The 19,596-nt window shown below is 33.7% G+C and overlaps 1 protein-coding gene across 10 annotated transcripts in view; it reads right to left on the bottom strand.

Moving 5' to 3' along the window:
• Positions 1 to 1,453: 1,453 nt before the first annotated feature.
• GRIA4 (glutamate ionotropic receptor AMPA type subunit 4) overlaps positions 1,454 to 19,596 on the bottom strand; it is a 377,366-nt gene continuing 359,223 nt past the window's right edge. For 3 of the 10 annotated variants that reach the window (XM_074335543.1, XM_074335547.1, XM_074335540.1), the window contains 3 exons: positions 16,791 to 16,905; positions 8,135 to 8,269; positions 1,454 to 3,975 (listed from right to left, as the gene is read on the bottom strand). In XM_074335543.1, the coding sequence (XP_074191644.1) occupies positions 3,811 to 3,975; positions 8,135 to 8,269; positions 16,791 to 16,905 (415 nt within the window). In that variant the 3' untranslated portion in view covers positions 1,454 to 3,810. Of the gene's footprint in view, positions 3,976 to 8,021; positions 8,270 to 10,473; positions 10,593 to 16,790; positions 16,906 to 19,596 lie in introns of those variants that run through there. The other 7 variants (XM_074335541.1, XM_074335546.1, XM_074335545.1 and 4 more) reach the window with 7 other exon arrangements.

A 19,596-nucleotide genomic window follows, 5' to 3' on the forward strand; every position in this document is an offset into this window, starting at 1 on the left:
TATATAAACATACCACCTGTTACATTTACATGTGATTTTACAAATGCTAAGTGCTCTAGCCTGCTGGCCTACCTGAAATGAAAACCTTTTTAGGAATGTGCATGAGAAGGCACACTTTTCATGCAGCATCATATTAATAAGTATAAAGAAAGTGAATCTGCACAATTTCAATTTGTCTTTTCAGAAACTCTCCTGGATGTTAACTTTCGTTTAGTTCTTATTCCAATTAGAACTTCATTGTTGTTACAATTGGGATATTCTGTTTTCTGGGAAGATTATTAGAACATGTTTTCACTGATACTGGCAATATATAAAGTGGTGTTTATTCATTGACAAATATATATTGAACATCTACTACCCTGTTTCCCTGAAAATAAGACTGGATCTTATATTAATTTTTGCTCCATTATTTTTAGGGGATGTCTTATTTTTTCATGTATAACAATCTACATTTATTCAATTACAGTCATGTCGTCTTCTTTTGGAACATCGTCATAAAGTACTAAATCCATCCGTCTGGCTGAGCTCTTAACTGGGGCTTATTTTCGGGGTAGGTCTTATTTTCGGGGAAACACGGTATGAGCTATGCTGTGGTGAAATGGACTGTGTTGACAGTCAACAGTATGGAGACCAGGGAGCAGCCTAGAGCAAGGCCAAAGCAAATACAATAACAGTGGGGCTTGCATTTTCACTTAGTAGCTATTGAATTGTGTAGCAAAGTAGTTCTCCTGAGAGCTCTTTGTATCTTTCAAATGTGGTCACTGTATATGTTTACCTAGCTGATGTATCTTCAAAATTGGCTTTGCCTGGTTTATTCAGGAAATTCTGCACTAGATGGTTCTTGCTTGCTTAGTAATTGAGTTCTTTATGGAACTAAATGTTTTAACTTAAATATTTTTAACTTAACTTAAAAATAAATATTTAAAAGAAACATTTTCTAGCTTTGTAGCATTTCCTCAGATTGGAGTTCCTTTTTACTAATGTCAAATTTAAATTTTGTTTTTGGCAAAATTATTCTATAAGAAATATAGAAATTTAAGTGTTTAATAAATACTATTACTAATATAGAAATAAAGCTATAAGAAATACAACTTTTTAACTTTACATCACGAATCCACTTAGACTTAAATGAAAGATATATTTGGAAGTATGACTAAAAACCAAACCAAAACCCTGTTTGGGGTTAGTTAACTATCTTATGACAATTTTTCTAGCTAAACAAATTATTCCACTGCTAGGTAAAATTACATGGAATACCTTCTTCCCTTTGGATCAGAAAATTCATCAGGTCTTCCCCCACTCCCAACTCCTTCCCGTGAGGTGGACAATGTCATGCAATCAGCCAACCTTCAGCCTTCATTTTGACTCGTTATACAATTAACACATACTCTGTTAATGAGGAAAGATGTTGTCTTTCTGCTTCTACTTAAACAAATTAATTCAATTCAATTCATTTATTCATTCAACAAATATTTATTAAGCACCTACAATATGCCAGGCACTGTGCTGGGTGCTGGGGATACAACTGTGAACAAGATAGACACAGTCCCTGCCCTCAAGGAGCTTACAGTCTAGTAGTTATACAGACAAGTACACAGGCAATTACAATGCAGTATGGTAAGTGCAGTGATGGGGAGAAAACATTAAAAGGGCACCTAACTCAGTCTCATAGGTAGAGGTGGTAGATGAAAATCTTCCCAGAGCAGGTAAAATTCAATTTGAGTACTGAAGGATGAGTACAAGTTAGTCAAGTAAAGAGGAGATCGGGAAGAGTTATAGACTGAAGAAATAGTAAATGCGGAGTCCCATGTGCTGCTTTTGAGTTTCACTTTCAGTGGGGAAAATTTGGATAGGGGTGAGAAAAGTCATGGAAGAGATAAGTAAGGGCCAGGTCATAAAGGGACTCATTTGTTCTGCTCATGAGCTTGGAATTTTCCTGAGGGAACTGTGTGTTTGTGTGTGTGTGTGTGTGTGTGTGTGTGTGTGAACTGTGTGTATATGTGTGTGTGTGTGAACAGATTTGAACTTTTAAAGGTTGTTCTTCCTGCAGCACTGAGATTGAATGAGAGTTGAAGCAAGGTGATCAATCCTTCACCTTTTCCAAGGTTATCTTCCATGATACCACAGCCTGTGCTCTCTCTCCAGTCTATCCAGTTGCATACACTCCTTAAACAAGCCATTGACATGCACAGCTTTGGGCCACTGCTTGTCCATGAGGCTCTTCACTTCTCCACCTAAGAAAACTCAACTCATCCTTCAAGGAAAGACTTCCAAAATCATCCTAACTTGTGCTTTCTGCCAAGATCTCTAAGTATTGTGATGTTTATCTGTATTACAGTACTTATTCAATATTTCAAATAGTTCAAATCTTCTTTTGAACCATGTTAATTTAATCCATACATAACACAAGGTGATTTTCATAAATACGGGTATAATTTTCTTCACAATTTCCAGTTGAAAACAAGGACTAATACTTCATTTGCTATCTACCACAAACCATAATTAGTGCCTTCAAATTATTTGAATGGAATAATGAGAATGGGGGGAAAACCCAAAGACACACGTTATTTTACGCAGCAAAATACAGTTAAGTAAAATTTCAATACACTGTTACAGGGTATGTTGTTGTTATGACAATGATTCATTCCCCAATTCAAGAATGCCATCTTTGACAATTTAACCTGCCAACAAGGCAAAGATCTGTAAAAGAGAGTAGCTTAATATGCAAAAATAATAAGGGCTAGCTACATTTTCCGATATGGCCCACACTTCTACAATCCCTCCTATAGTCTTATAATATCTCAAATAACTTTTATAATGAAAAGAAAAAACTTTAAGCTCTGTAGATATTGTAAGAACATCTGTTGTTTTATTCTTTTTGGTGGGTACAAAAACCACAATTTTGTACACAGAACAAGATTATAAATAATATTGATAACATGAGTGACCCGTAGTCTCTTTTGATTCTACATTGCAGAGTGATGATTTTACGTTACTGTCGTCTTCATTTTGTTTTTGTTCCTGGTAGTAAGACAAATGCAATCTGTGGACACCAACTCATGAGAGAGTGAAGGTTACAGCAAACAAGAAGATGATGACCAATAACTTTTATAAAAAAAAGTCTCTAAAGTTTATTACAGTGATGGCATTTATATCAATTATTGCAATGTATTGTTCCCTAAGATGGTTAGAAAAAAGAATCGTGTTGTCCTCTACTGAATTTACGTCAGTTAAAAAGCAAGCATGTTTCAGTATTTTTCTCCAAAGTAAGTGTAAATACTTCCTCTAATTTTTTTTTCACAGGATTTACATGTTTGTATATTATTTTCTTATCACAGTTTAGTGATTTGTTTTCTCAGCTGGATAGTCTTCCATTGATTATATGGGTGTTCTGGAGACACAGGTTGGCATGTTCATTGACTTCTATAACTATTTCATCCCTTGCGGTGAAGACCAAGGCCTTTCTGAGCGGAACTTCAGAGGTGATGAGCTAACTCGCAAGTCTGATTAGTTTTTAAGTCCACTCGAGTGAAAGTTGTTGCTGTTAATACACCCATCCCGGCTCCCCCCACCCACTCCCCGAGAAAACCTAAATTGTGAGTTTTCCTGATATAAAATCTGAGTTTGGGTTTCCGAGCTGAGCTCATGCACACGTTGCTGCTGCTGATGTCCGGCGCGTTAGGACGAACTCCCCGCTCTCAGCCAAGGGATTGATTTAGCGAAGACCCGCGCGTGGCGTGTCCCTCAGGGCTGCGTTCCCATCAGTCACCAACACAGTTTAATTAAGGCACTCAATTATTTTTTTGGTTTTTATGGTAGGTCCGATGCAATGACAGCCAATCCTGAACTTTGTCTGATTGCAGTTCCAGTGTGTACAGCCTTTGGACAGTCGGGCGTCAAGACGCGGCCATTTTCACCCACACTCCCAGTGATGGATAATCTGGCTTTGTTTCTTATGGCTTCAGAAAAGGTCAGCTGGGTTGCATGGAAAGGAAACAGAAAGAATGTGGAGTGTTACACTATTTCTGTTTCTTTAACAAAACAGGGCACAACAAACACCAAAATATCAATAATTAGACATCTGCATTTTTTCCATATTCTTTTGGTCATGTGAAAACTGGTTGTCAGGGAAAAGAAACGCTTAACTACAGGGAAGAATGAATCCGTCTAGAGTTTGTGATCCTACCTGCTTAAGCACTTATTCTAAAATCACAAAACTAGGTTTTGTTAAGCACATCTGGGTAGGACACATCTTTTAAGTTGCTTCATTCTATGTGTACCTTAGTACTTCTAGTCCAGCTTAAAATCTCCTTTACATTTGACACCATTCTTTACTTGAGTCTTTTTGTCTTGCTAGAAAATGTCCTTATAAGGATTTGTAAAATCCTTTTTAAGGATTATACTCTTTAAATTGTTGTGAATTGTCTAAACAGACTATATACATAGAGTGTTCACGACAGATATTCCTGTTCTCTGAACACAGATATATCCACAGACACTTTCATTCATTCACACCAGTTATAGACATGACCCAGAACAGCACAATTAGTGACAAAAAGTTCATTCTATGCCTACTATGAAAGCTAAGGCTCATATTTTAAGAAGGTTTAAGTGCTTAAAGGGGGTGTACTGAAAAGGGGGCATGTTTCAATACCTCGTGAAGTGTCATCACTGGGGAACTTCCCAGATTGAGGTTATGGGGTCAGGTGTCTGAAATCCTCATTAAATTCTTGTTCTCTGTCATATTAGGTAGCAGATAATAATATTACACAGAGGAGAAACAAGCAGTATTATGTAAATCTACTGTTCATTCATTACCTTAAAATTCTTTCTAGAGCTGAATTTTAATGTTAACTCAAGAGGAAAATAACGTAAATGTGGTATCTCTTATGTTTGTTATGGCTTAGATCATAACTTTCTCATAACTCATAATGTATCTTAATCCGCTGTTGTGAATTTAAATTAACCTAATGCTTTAGGTTATTCTGCCCTAGAACTTAAATAATTGAATAATTGTATATTAAATAATGAAATTAATAGTTGGATTAGAACTGTTATAATAAAAAGGTTTAGAGATTAGGCACCCTGATAACTTTAGGAAGTTGAAGTCAAATTGCTAGTTAATGACATATTTATGATAAAAACCAGGTCATGATCATAGTTCTTTTTTTTATATAGTTCTGCTTTAGTGAACCATCTCAAAAATTAATACTTATCTTCATGATCAGAAGTCAGTATACAATTTCTACAGAATCTCTACTACTCACTAAATTAAAACAAACCAAGACTAAAGTCTGAATTTATTTCTTCAGATTCCCTTTCAACATTTAATATTAAGTAAAATAAATAATTAGTTTTTTAAAAATTACTGCTTTAGTTTTGTTTCATTTTAATTTTTCTGAAGAGGAAATACTAAAATACAATTAATAAAAGCAGTGCGATTTTTTTTTTTTTTGGGAGGATTTTTCGCAGACAGCTTTTGCTGTAAAATCTATTTTTGATTGCCTTTGTGAGGAAAGGAAAACATCCAAAGCAGGAAAGATTCCCTGTAGTTTTGAATAATTTCTCCTTCTCTAGAGATTAATACAACCGAGTATTAGTTAATAAATCTTTGCCAACTCCTTATTTTCTCCTTAAATCTTAGCTTTCTTAGTTCTCAGCATTCTTATTTCCTATACTTATATCTCTTGCTTCTTCCATATAACATCACTTGTGTTCATTTTGATGTGAAACTATTGAGGCTGCTCAAACTGGAAAACTTTCTTTAAAATTTCTATATGGTCTGCATCTGGTTAGATTTTTGTGACTCATGGTTATGACCTTAAATATATGTGTTCCCTTTGAAGGCTGATCACTTTTAAAGTAAATAGTCTACCATATAGAAACCAGGTTTCAGGTTTTGTTTTTGAGATTCTGGGACAATAATATCTAAATTATCAGTTGTTTGCATAATTATGGCCAATAGAGTTTTTGAAAGGAAAATGTCATTTAATATGGGAGTGTGATAAAAATTGCTTACTCACAGTCTTCTCTGTAGGAGCTGATCATCTCATTTACCCTGAATGCCGTTGAGCTTTTTAAAAAGTCATATGAATATGAATGCTTTATTTTTATTTGATATTTGTTGTCTTAAAAGTTCAACCCTAGCTCTAAAGGCAATTCATGTGATGAACTGCAATGTCAAGTTTTGACTCCAGAAACAATATACATGTAAATTGTATATATATAACCTGGGAATTTATATATCTATTTAACAACTTCCCAGAACTTTGTAATGAATTGGCATTCATGAGTATTTCTTTTTAGAATTTTCTAATGCTCTTTTTTCTTTGCTTTGCTTTCCTGTCCTTGGACCTTCCTGATAGCTGGAATGCTTTTGCTATGCCAAAGGAAAGTCAGTTTTAATAAACTGGTTAAAAATTTTATTTAAGTCTTCTTATAAAACTCATCTCAGAATGAAGTCCAAATAATTGGCTCTGAAAACTTGTCAGGTATTGTTTTTCTCAGTTTGAGAAAAATCTCTCCTCAATTCTGTAAATATTAAGGTGAAATTATTCATATAATGGCCAAGAGACCTTGACATAATCCTAGTTATTTATTTTTTTATTTGGTATTAGAAGACATGCTCACAACATTCTGATCTGCGTGAATTGAGGGTTTTGTTCTTAATTCTTTCCCACAAAAAAATGGGAAAGAACCATTTTGGGTTGACCTACATGCAGTTATTGATTTTGAGATTACAGATTAAAACAATTAGATTTTGGTAAAGAAAGGATGGCTTTTGCTCTTTATTTTAAGATACTAACGTATTTCAATAGCTTTCATATGAATAAATAGATATCAAAATCAAGCATGTTTACCTGGCATAGCCTCAGATGCACATCTCATTCTTACGAAAATTATACTGGGTTTTTTTGACCCTCGGGTAACATTAAGCACTAAATGTCTCTTGTGGGTTTAAAAGCTCATTTATTATTTTAATCAGAATGAGCAGCCAATTCAGTTGGCAATTACATATAATTTTAGAAAATGCATTTTAGAGATTCGATTTTAGGAAGAACAATAAAAAATGCTTTTAGATCTTATTTTAAAATCACTTTCTGTCATTAGAGGAAAAAAGTAGTGGACATTTAGATTCTTAAAAAATGATACCCATCTTCTATAGTTCACTGAATGCCTACAATTTTTTATTGTGATATGATGAGAGTACTTGAGTAAGTCGAGCTGATCTGGCTTACTTAAAAGCAATTGAAGTAAAAAATCCATAACTCACTGCATTTTTATCTTTTACTCAGTTCCTCCTAAAGAACACATATATTGCTGACATTTCTGATGGAGAAACTGCTATATTGCCTAACATGTCTGCTCACCTTAGTGATATTGTGAACATAAAAGTTGAATTTCATCTAATAAATGTGAATTGTAGTCAATATTCTGATGATCACTCCTGCCTCAAGGTCTGGCTCAAGGACTACTGTCAGATGAACAAAAGCCGAGTTTTACTCTTTAAACATATAGGATGATGGCTAATATAAAACAAATTAGAACAGGAGCTAAAATTCATTGAGCATTTGCTATGTGCCTTGCAGCTTTTACATCATATATTGTTTCTCAGAAAAGATTATTCAGAAAACCTTATTTGGAAGCTATTTAAGCTTTGATCATTTGAATCAGGTTTTATGCTTATTTTGTTAGCACTTATTCTAAAATTGAATTATTCCAGAGAAGATTAGCCTGGTCAGTGTACAAGGAAATCCAGATCTATTTTCCAGCTTCTGTCAATTTTTGGGTGAAATAATACTGTTTAAATCATTTCACAGAGCAATTCTGATCCTTTCAATGCAGATATCTATTGGCAACATATAGTTTTGAACAGTACATCTGCAGCCACTTTGCACTGAAGTTTTAAAAAATATAAAGCTCTAATTAGAAGCAAGCAATACCACCACTGGACAGACAGGTCACAACACTGAGTTTACAGGATGCATCACCCACTCACTGTAGTAGGCCCTAAGTCCTACCCCTAAATTTTAATACTTTCGGTTCCATATACGTTGTAACCTTCTCTATAGGTTGCTAAATTCTGGGTATTCTGCGAGGAAGTTGGGTTAAAAGTCTGTGCACTCTTTGCCACCTTCATTCTCTTCGCTTCTGCCCTGGACTTGTAACAGAACTCTATCAAAGCCACCAGCATTGCCAAGCCCAAGCCGCCAACCAGAATGTAGAAGACGCCTGCTACGTTGCTCAGGCTCAAGGCACTCGTCTTGTCCTGCCGGGGATAAAGACACTTCAGTTAACTGTGGAAATGTCACATCCAGAACATAAAAGAACACATGAAATCCAAACAGCTAATTAACATAAATGCTAATTTAACCTAAAATTATTTACATGTATAAATCACTGATGTAGGTTTACAGATTTAAACACAAAGTTCATAGCTCTCAGAAGAAGAGAAATTATGATTACCAATAAATTGTGCATAATTATATTCAATAAAATCTTCAATACGTTAATTATTATTAAATATGCAACAAAACCCACTATACTTAGCCATAATAAGCATTTATATATTTACATAGGGTGGCAGAAGTGGGTTTATTATTGTTAAGTTTGAAAATGAAATGTTTAAAACACAATTACATGGGAGAGGGACCTCTTTTGGCTTTCCTGCCATTGAAACATACTTTTAATGTTTGAGATTTCTCTTGAATAAATCTAACTTCACATTTCCTATTTAAGGAACTAAGGTTTTTTAAGCTAGAAATTTCACATTTTGTTCATTATTACTTTACCAAATATATGCAAATAATATGATAGTGGACACATATATTATTTGTTCTTTCAGTCACGTCTGTGTGGGAAATCTTCTGGAAAGTGTCACTTTTACATATTATATACTATTTAGGAATAATTATATATGCATCATACTGAGGTAACTTTTTTCAAGATAACTTTTTAAAATACACAAACTATTTGGTCAATTGAGAAATAAATTACATATGGACAAATTTATAACTATTTTTATTGATTTAAAAATATGATTCCATTACCACTTAAAAACCCTTAATCAGTTAATATTTTAGACATATCTCTAGAGCTTTATTATATATATCTCATAATAAATTCAGAAATAGTCAAGCAAATGATTGGAAGGTATTAAAATTGTAATAAGAATTCAGAACTTTTTCATAAATTGTAAGTATGTATATTATATAACGTTACTTAAAAAGTATTGTGGGTAGGATGCCCTCTGGCCATCATCTCCTCAGCAGTATGTTTCATGTAAAATGTGATTTAGACACTTAAATAGTTTTATTAGAAGAGTGCGTAATCCAAAGAGGTATTATGTACACTGTCCACTTAGCCATGACATCAACAATTATTGGGCCTAATGTTTAGGTAACTTCGTTTTCAAAATTATCACTCAATTATTTATGCTTCTCAGACTTTACACAAGGATTTGGGATAACTGTTTCATTATTTGGTCAAGCTTGTCTCATTCCACTCTGGTTCAAAGGCAGACACAAGTGATTAAAATACAGGGAAACCCTAAAAAGGGATCAATTAACTTTACTTTGTTTCTTAAATTAGCTGAGTTTCTCCTATTTAAGCCAGTCATTTGTTTAGTCTTAGGATATAAATTATATATATATTTTTTTCTTTCTAAAAGAAGATACAGAAAAAAATAAAAGAAGACTCCAAGAGTCCTCAGTTATGGCTTTTAGGCACTGTTACTACATTCTATTAATGAGTCCGATATTTAGATTCACTGATACATTGTTACTTTTTTCTTTAGAATGAAAACACAACTGTTCATAATACTATTTTCATTTGTATGTAACAGAATCAGGCCTATAGTTTCCTGTGTTGTTCTAAAACGAATTCATGAATAAAAGATCTTAGAACTTGAGGATATTATTCATAAACATTGATTTAAATCATTTTGATAGATTTCGAAGGTTCATTCTATCTGTCAGCACAAAATATAATAAATAGGGTCTCTTCAAACTAAAGTGGAATGGTTGGCAATATAATGACAAATAAGATATAGTTAATATTTAAATTATTTTTCTGAATGACTACTGATCAATTTCCCACTTCTTATTTTGAGAATGCATCCATTCCTGACATAATAAATTTTATGGTCTTTGCCTCCAAAACAAACAAAAACCTAACCAAAAATCACTACTTTTATTAGTGGTACGTAAATTTGAGAATAATATAAGGAATTTTATAATTTTATATATTTTTGTAGTTAATTTAAATTTATTTAAAAGTCTTAATATTGGGGAGCAGGTTGCAATTTTCTGAAAAGACAGTCCTGTGGCTGAAATTTATACTAGCTTCTAATTTAGGCAGTGTATAGAGAAATGTTTAATTTTTAACTGTTTCCATATACTTTTTTTTTTTTTTTTACAATTGCTCCCATTTACTGCTTTGTGAACACAAGAGGAGGTCCCGAACTGCAGCGACTGACCTTGCTTCCAGAGTCCTTGGGTCCACATTCACCTTTATCGTACCACCATTTGTTTTTCAGCTTGTCTAAGACGCCTGCCTCACTGAGTTTCAAAACGGCAAGGTTTACAGGAGTTCTTCACGTGGAAAATAACATAAATAACATTATATATGTTATTTTATGTTATTCAAGTAAAACTACATTAGAATCGCATGGCAAAGTGACAGAGCAGAGGCCACAGTAGATGCTATGTCTTGTACTGTAGACCCAGGTTTAGAATCAGACATAAAACTGGGGCCTGCTCCATCGCTTTAGGTAACAGGCACATACTGCTAGGGAGGATTTTTAAATAAAATGTATGCAATTACTGTGAATCCAAAACTATTGGCCTGAGTTGGGTTTCTTGAGTGTTTCCAATTTTCCCAATATAAATGTGGGAGTCATTCAAAATCCAGAAGCTCCTTTTTTTTCCCCCCTTCCATGAGGTAAATGGCTGCAGGTTGACAGACAGACTTAAATAGAAGCTAGATAGGACTGGTTTCATTTCTCACTTGCATTATGATTCAGCTAGTGGGATTTAACTTTATGCTATAAAAGGATGTCTACAGTGCCCATCATGAAATGATTTCCTTCACCACTCTCTCCAGGACTGAATTAAAAGAGGAGGGTGATTCAAGTGTTACTAAGGGCCCCCTCATACAGAGGAAGGTCCTTGTAAACACATATGTACATTATTATTTTAAAATATAAGGCCAGACTGATATTTTCCTTCTAAACTACAGTATTTAACCTACTTTCACCAGAAGCACTTTTCATTCATCTCATGTCTGCCTTATTAATATATTGTAAGTGCAAAGGGAAGTGATTATAATATACTATATTAATTCTTACCAACACATACATGATAGGTTAGGGGTAAACAAGATTTTTATCAATAGACAATCTCCTCGTACTATAAAATCCTTTTTTTTCCTACCCTCTTTGAGTCCTTCATACTAAATGTTTTATAAGGAGTCTCAAGGAAGAAAGGGTCAGTCATCACTCAGCATCAATGTTCAAGGAATCTAAGAATTCTTTCTGTTTCCATTCCCATGTTAACCTCTGAGTGTATAAAATAAGGGGCAAGAAGATGGATGTGAAGCAGTAACTCCTAGCATCTTTTGTTGTTGGTTGGTTTTTGTTTCTTTTTTTCTTTTACAAACACTCAGAGACTCGTATTCCTCTAGACATTTCTAAGGCGGCCACAATTATTTTGTCTGGCCCTATCTTCTAATGCCTCTCATCTTATAGGAAATGTTGAGTGCATTTGGAGAAACACAGCATGTATTTATTTGGTTACCAGGGAATTAATTCTATACATCTATCTAAACAACTAGGTAATGCCCTTGTAATGATAATTATAGTGATAGCTAACATTTACAGAGCACTTACGTACCAGGCATTGTTAAAAGCATTTTATATGTTTAGTTAGTATTATCACCTGCGTGTTACAAATGAGGACCGAAGGCACAGAGAGGTTAATTCATCTATTTACACAACTAGGAAGTAGCTAAATCAGGATTTATAATAGCCTGATTTCATACTTGTGCAATAAAAAACATTAAAACAGAAGACTCAGGAAATGGGGTTTCTGGTTAATTGAGTTTTCTGGTTAACAGTTAAACTACTACCCATTTATTTTGTACTGTTGGTTCTGAAAAATGTTTCTAAAGTATACGTTTTTCTTTTTATCTGGTTTCTGAATACAATTTAATTTTTGTATGGATGTCATAAGATCTTACAAAGTTCATTGTTCCATTTAAAAATATGCATTTGTCATATTCCTAGAATATTGTGTTTTGGATTAAAATCTAACATGAGCATGATTTAACACTTCCTATTAAAAACTGAATTTGTGGTGAGGATTATGGTTAACTGTGGTGCTTGATTAATTTTGCCCCAATCTAGGGGTTATCTATACACTCTGTTCCCCCACCTCCCCACTTTCCCCCCTAACCTCCGTTTATGAAGTGACTTACAAAACCACACCTGGGGTTGGTTGGTAAACTGTGAGCTCCTTTAGAACAAAAGCCACAGTTCATTTATCTTTGTAAAACAGTATTTACAAGGATATCCAACTCAGACTAAGTGCTCGGTAAAGTTCCTACATTTAAATTATTTTGAATCCAGAACAAGCTTTTTCCTTCAACTTATACTATTAATTTTGTAGTTTCCCAGCCCAGCTTGCTTTTTGCTTTTTAAACTCATTTAGGTATATTATGTTAGCCTATATTGCACTTCTTGAATGAGGTGCCCTTGGAGGAGGAATTACTGTGGAAAAGAGAAGGAAAATGAAAGCAGTTTCCTTCAAGTTTCTTCTAGAAGGGGTGGTTGAATGCAAAATTGAGGATCAGATGAAGACTGCCTTTGGTTTTTCTCTCTCCCCTTAAAGTCTCTCTTTCTCTATCCCTTACATTTTTCCCTTGCCTCTTTGCCCCTTCTGTTACTATTCACTCTAGCAGCCTGGTTTTAGAGAGTGAGATTAGACTGGAATTTTAAATGTTAAGAGATTTATTATAAACCAAACTTAATGATCAACTGGTGGAAAGTCAGGCACTGAGCAAGGAATTCATTACTGGGAGATCCTTCTTCCGAGGGTTAGCTTCTCTTACTGGTTTTTGTTTATCACAAAACTTTTTCCCTGCTTATGAATTCATATACTCCATAATAATAATTCCTTTATTCTTGCATTGGGTTCCATGGCTTTGGTGGATGGGGAGTAGGCCATGTATGACATATTTTAAAGTCAGAAATGGGCTGTATTCTTCAAAGTGCTAAATTAAAAACTGGGTATGATGTGATCTAATATAATTCCCGAAGAACACATTATTTGATAATTACATTTACAAAATGATTTTTATGTGAATATCCACATCTAAGAATGTGCCTATTTATGTGTGTGTGTGTGTATATATATATATATATATATATATATATATATATACATATATATATATATATATATACATATATATATACACATATGTGTGTGTGTGTGTAGAAGTAGAATAAAGTATAAAACAGAAAAAAAATCAATATTTTTATAGATCATGGATGATTACAGGCACGTGCCAAAATTTTCATATAGAACCAGTTTACATTAAAATTGGCATAAAGTTCTGCGTGTGGTTTGTGCTCAGGCTAAATACATCAGATTAATCAAAGGTGAAAATGAAGTTTAGCCATTGCAATGATATTTTTAAATTGGTTCATTGTCACTTAGTAAATTTGTTATTTCATTCACAAGAATGAGTATGAATGTCTTATGATCATAAAAAGACCACATTGCAACGGTATCACCATTATCAGATGTGTAAGTTTTCAAACAAACAAATTTGTACCCTCCAAATCATGCCTTTCCGCTTTATTTCATTTAAGATATAAGACCCATTTCCTTGTTTCTTTGGTAATTTTTTTACATTTCAGTGTGAAGCCTCTTACCCCAGGGCTGCCATGCTCAGAATGTTCTGGGAATGGGTATCAGGTGAGTGGGATACTATTATACAGCCCTGGGGTGTAATTGGAAGTGGCCACAGTGGCTCTAAAAAGTTCAGTTGTTGGTTATATGAAATCAGAAACTCCTTGAGGGACAGGAGGGTGGGTAATTCTCTTTTTCCCCACAGGTTCCGGTTAAAGCAGAAGTTTAATAAATTTGCTGCTGCTGAATAGAAGGCTAAAGATGTCCTCCCTGGTTACAATCCTGTGAATGACAGGTGGGTCAATTTTCTCTTCCTAGGAGCTATCCATGTGTGGAAGAGCTTTCCGCGCTTTTCCACTTATTTTTTTGTCCTACGAAGATTCTGTATTTGAAAATCAGATAACACCGGATTTCAGCCTGTTTGCGCTGAGATCTCTGAATGGGCACCCCTGCCATTCAGAGTGAACTGGCAGTATTTAATTGGCTCGTCTGCTTTGGCTTTACACTCAGCAAAGGCTTAAATTCTGGTTTCATTCTCCAGTTCAGCACTTTTGCTCCTTATATTCCCTCTTTTGAAGATCAAACTAAGTGGGAGGGGCAAGGTAAGTTTAAAGACAAAATCATACCTATTTTGTACCTGAAAAAGGTACAAAACAACAATGAAAAAGCAACTGCCTCCTGGTGATTTACTTTGATCTGAGTTAGTTTAAGCCATTTAAACATCACCTTTTATTACAAATTCAGACTAGGGCATTTAGATTGTAACCACTCCTTCTCTTGGTGATAAATACAACCTATTAAGAATGTTTTTTAGTATGAAAACAAAATTCCTGAGGGAAAATAGAACATAATGCAATTTCATTTGGGGGGGGACATTTTAGGTTAATTTTTCATAACATTTTAGAAAATTACCTGTTAAGATTTGAAATATCATTTTGTAGTTCACGTTTAGTGGAAGTAATGTACCAAATACCTATGAGAACAAACAGTTGGGTTTTTGAAAATTACAAGTTCAGATTCAAATTTATTTCTTTGGACAACAAATATTACTTAGTGTTCATTCATTATGTGCCAAACAAAGTGTTGGATACAAACAGATTAAAATCCAACAGAGTTGTCCAACCTTATTTAAATAACTTAAAATGACTTCATTTCTGCTTCTGCTTGCTTATTTATTTTCCCTCTGGAAAGAATCTAATGTACACTAAAATAGGACTTCATTTATTCATTTTTGTGGGAAATTTTATCTGTTAAGCAGTGTTATACTTCTTTTTTATTTGTGATAACAAGTTAAGGTTTTCAAGTAAAATTTTTCTAATGGAATAGAATATCCTTGTTTTTGTTTTCTCTGGTGCTATTAGAACATATTTTCTAACATTTCTAATTTCAGTGGAGGAATTGTAGATTATAAGTAAACTTGAGTAATTTTCTCTCTCTCTATATGTGTGTGTGTGTATATATATATATATATATATATATATATATATATATATATATATTTTTATGGAAACTATCAGTACATTCTAGGAAAGGTAGGGCTCCAAAATATCAGAACAATAATTACTCCTTAAGAAAACACCTCCAATGGAGGTGTCCTGAAGGGGAACCATCCCAGTGGAAGCCCTAAGAACTCTTTCTAGCCTCTCTCTGCTCTTTTCCTCCAGGAACTCAGATTCTCTCTCTGAATAAGGATATGGGTGATCCGGATTGGGCACACACAATTCTGTTGTTTCTTTCTCTTTCATGCCTCCCTCTGTGGCCAGAATATTCATTTGGCAAAATTTATCCTTCCTCCTCCTAGGGTAAGGCTAGTTATTAGACGGGAATATACCAGTTAGCTGAATTTGAAAGTCTCTTTAGATGGGGAAGTTTGTAGCATTGAAAAAAGGTGAAGTCAGTCAGCAGCCATTTGACAGGTACTCCCTGAAAACAGAGCATCATTTTGTGGATTGGGTGTCCAAGTGAGAGAATTTATATAGACCCGTCAAGAACCTGAAGAGAAGTAGGACTTCTCGTTTTGGGCAATTCTCTAGATTTTAAAGACAAGTGCATATACTTCTAAATTTTCAACATTATTACATACCAATTAAAGGTATGTAAGAAAATAAAATTTAGTCAGAATATTCCCATTTCTGGGTTATTTTCTTTAAGTTGATGCATAGTGAAAAAAGGATTCTGGTACACTAGATAATATTTTCTTTGTATACCTTTTTTTCTTTCTTCAGAAATTTAAAAGAAAACCATTATTTTATGAAGCTGGAAATATGACAGGGATGCAGTGAAGACAAAGGTGAGTTGGTCTTGTTTTTATAGCCTGATCATTTTATAGTTTTATCCACTTATGGGAGGCAAAAAATGTCTATTTCACATGACTATCTTTGATTTATATTGTGTAACATTATTTAACAGAAGTCTGATTTAGATGGAGAAATGATTTTCCAATAGGTACTCTAGACAGATCTAGGTAGAGTCAGGTTACTGCTATTACTGCAGAACATTTCATAGGAGTTCTGTTAAAGAAAACAAGAAAGACATACCCTCTCTGTTCTCCCTCCTTTCTTCACTAAATTGCTCTTTCAAAAACTAGCATCCCTTACTGCTTTACCAAAACCAAGGTTTATAGGACTACAATGTCTGATCCACATTTTCAAAGCCAGAGATTTTTCAGAGACTATTTTAATTAGGTTGGTTTGTGTGTCCCCGAATTGATAACAGTTGCAAATATTTTTGCTTTGACAGTAATTGCATACTTAAGTTTGTGAAGGGACATGACTAGCAATTCTGGTGGTATTAGTAGGCCCAGACTCCAAGTCTCCCAGCAGATGCACCTATTACTTTACATACTGTTTACCCGCTTTTGGTGACATTGAGGCTAACCTTGGAGTCACCTCCCCCGCTGCCACATTCTCCTTTGTCGTACCACCATTTGTTTTTCAATTTGTCCAAGAGGCCTTGTTCATTCAGTTTTAAAACTGCGAGGTTAACAGCATTTCTTGAAACGATAAAACATATTTTGTAAGAAACTGCACAGCTGTTAAGATGTTAGAAGGAATGAGGTCTTAAGCTCTTCTATAAGCTTCTCCCAGTCGCTAAATAAACCTCTCATTTTGCCATCCTGTAGCCCCTTCCACCAGAGTCCAAACCAAAGGCAATTGTAACTAATTTCAAAGTGTATTAAACATGTAGTATTTAGTGCTGTTCTCTTTCACAGTTCATTTATTGTCAAATAACCGCCATCATCATCAACCAATTACATGAACTTTTTTCACAACAGTAATATCTTAAATTTACTATTAATTGAGAAAGAATTGTCTTGAATTCCTTTACCTAGAATGCTAACAACCTAAAAGAGTCTGAAATGAAAATTTGGTCCCAGAAGGAAAAACATAATGGCATAAACAAACCATTAAACCAGCCACTAATTTTTGTGTACTGATTTCCTGACAATAAACAGTATGGCTTAATTATTATTCCCTTTATTATTTGTGAGAGTTTAATTTGAACGATTGCTTGATTTAGTTCAGCTCAGAATCTAGGATTTCCATGTTTGGTTCAGTTTCCTGGCCTGGAAATCATAGGATAGTCAAGAGAAAGGTAGTAGCAGCTTTTAGGGAATAGGTCTTAAATTTGAATTATATGTTGATTCTTAAAGGCATTGGATGCTATTTAGAAACTAGGATTACATAGCCAATTTGACTGTTTAAATTGAGTAATTTTACCCTAGGAAGTCATGCTGCATGTGATGTAGACTTGGCAAACACCCTAGATTAGATTTTCTCATGTTTATCTCTGTAGGGGAATAGAGATAGCATATTCTAATTATTCTCTAAAAGGATTTAAAAAAGTGTCATAGGCTTTTGCCACCTATACATTTGGTTTCTTCCTTGCTTTCAAGTTACAATTTTTATGAGGAATTACCTTTTTCAAGAGGTTTTCCCAACATTTAATGAAATTTCTGTTAAGTATAGGGAATGGCTTATATACTGAGAATTTGGGTACAGTTTGTGCTACGCTATTTGATAAATACTGAGTTTGGGGATTACTTAATACCAAATGAATTATAAACAAAATAAACAAAACTGCCCCATATTAATGAGTAGCACTTGAACATTGATTTGCAAGTGAAATGTCATTCAGTTGACTAATAAATAGTGTTGCATATTTCACCACTAATCAGCCCCTTAAAGTGTTTATTCTCTTAAAATGTGTTTGTAATATTTCAAGTAAATGATGTTCATTTTCCATGATGTTCATGTTGTGATGGTCTGATCCGCTTGGAGAACAAACATTTTCCATGAGTAAGCCATGAACTTTGAGAGTATTAACTGTTTTTAAGAGTTAGACTGCCATTCACTAAATGCTAATAAATGATCTGTTCCCACATTCCCAACTAAGTGCCACATTAGTGACGTGAAATAGTTAATATACTTCCTGAAGTAAACAATAAGGTTGTCAGTTTAATCACCAAAAGGACCAGACTGAAATGTAGACATGAATCAGTGTATGCAGTAATGCTAGACATCTATTTTTTAAAAAAAATGCTGTTGGGAGAAAGGAATTGTTTTATTTTGTGTCCACAAGAAATTAAATTTGTCTTTCAATGATTTCAACCTAACTACTAAAATTTTTATTTGGAGGAAATTATTTTATAATCCTCTATACTTTAGCCATATATATATATATATATATATATGTTTTTTTTTTTAAATGAAGTGGTATCCCAATTATTTTATGTGTTGGTTTAGACCATTCCTTTCATAAAACTAAAACCATTTCATGAGAGGGTTATTTAACAGGGTTATTAGCGATATCCAAAGACAGTTTCACAGCACAATAGGAAACAAAAAAGCAAAATAAAGGAATGGATAAGAAAAAAAGGCTTTACATTGAAAAAAATTGTTTGGAATAAAGCTTTCTACAAAATTATTCTAAGACATTGTCTTTCTAATATCATCTAATAGGCCATGTAAAAACAGTTTAGTTTCACACTGCTATTCATATATGTGTGTGTGTGTATATATATACATAGATCTATATTTGGTTAGTATAATACACTTGACCAATAGGTAATTCACTGCCCGATTCACAATTAATCCACATGTTTTCCTTCCAGAAACGTGTGGTCCCTCAATAAAGTCTACTTTATACTGTGATATGTAAAATTTATTTTTTTTAAATGATATATAGAAGGCATTTAGTAATTCATATTTAGAGATAGTTTTCAGGATTTCAAGATATCTTTGCATGTTTAAACTGCATGTTTTTTGTAATTGTCTGACTAAAGATGCAATATCTAGGTCTAACGGCCTCATTAAATTTCTATTTAAACTGCAGCATAAATTACATATGTAAGGACCATTTGAACATCTGTTCTATTTTATGAAATGCATTGCTATTACATGTTATTAACAAGAAGAATCATCAATTAACTCAAATATATATATATATATATATATATATATATATATATATTTCACTCATTTTGCCAGACTAGATTAAAAAGTATTTTTTATGCAGGTAAAAGAAAAAGGAACTCTGATGGAGTAATTGTAAGCAAGCCAAGGAAGTCATAAGGAGTCAGGACTTGCTGCAACACATTTTATTATTGCTTTGGAATTTCCTTCATACATTTCAGACATAGATTTCAAAATCAATGTCAGAAACACACACTATTAATAAGGGA

Source organism: Rhinolophus sinicus, linkage group LG06, assembly GCF_036562045.2.
Source record: "Rhinolophus sinicus isolate RSC01 linkage group LG06, ASM3656204v1, whole genome shotgun sequence".
Classification (NCBI taxonomy): domain Eukaryota; kingdom Metazoa; phylum Chordata; class Mammalia; order Chiroptera; family Rhinolophidae; genus Rhinolophus; species Rhinolophus sinicus.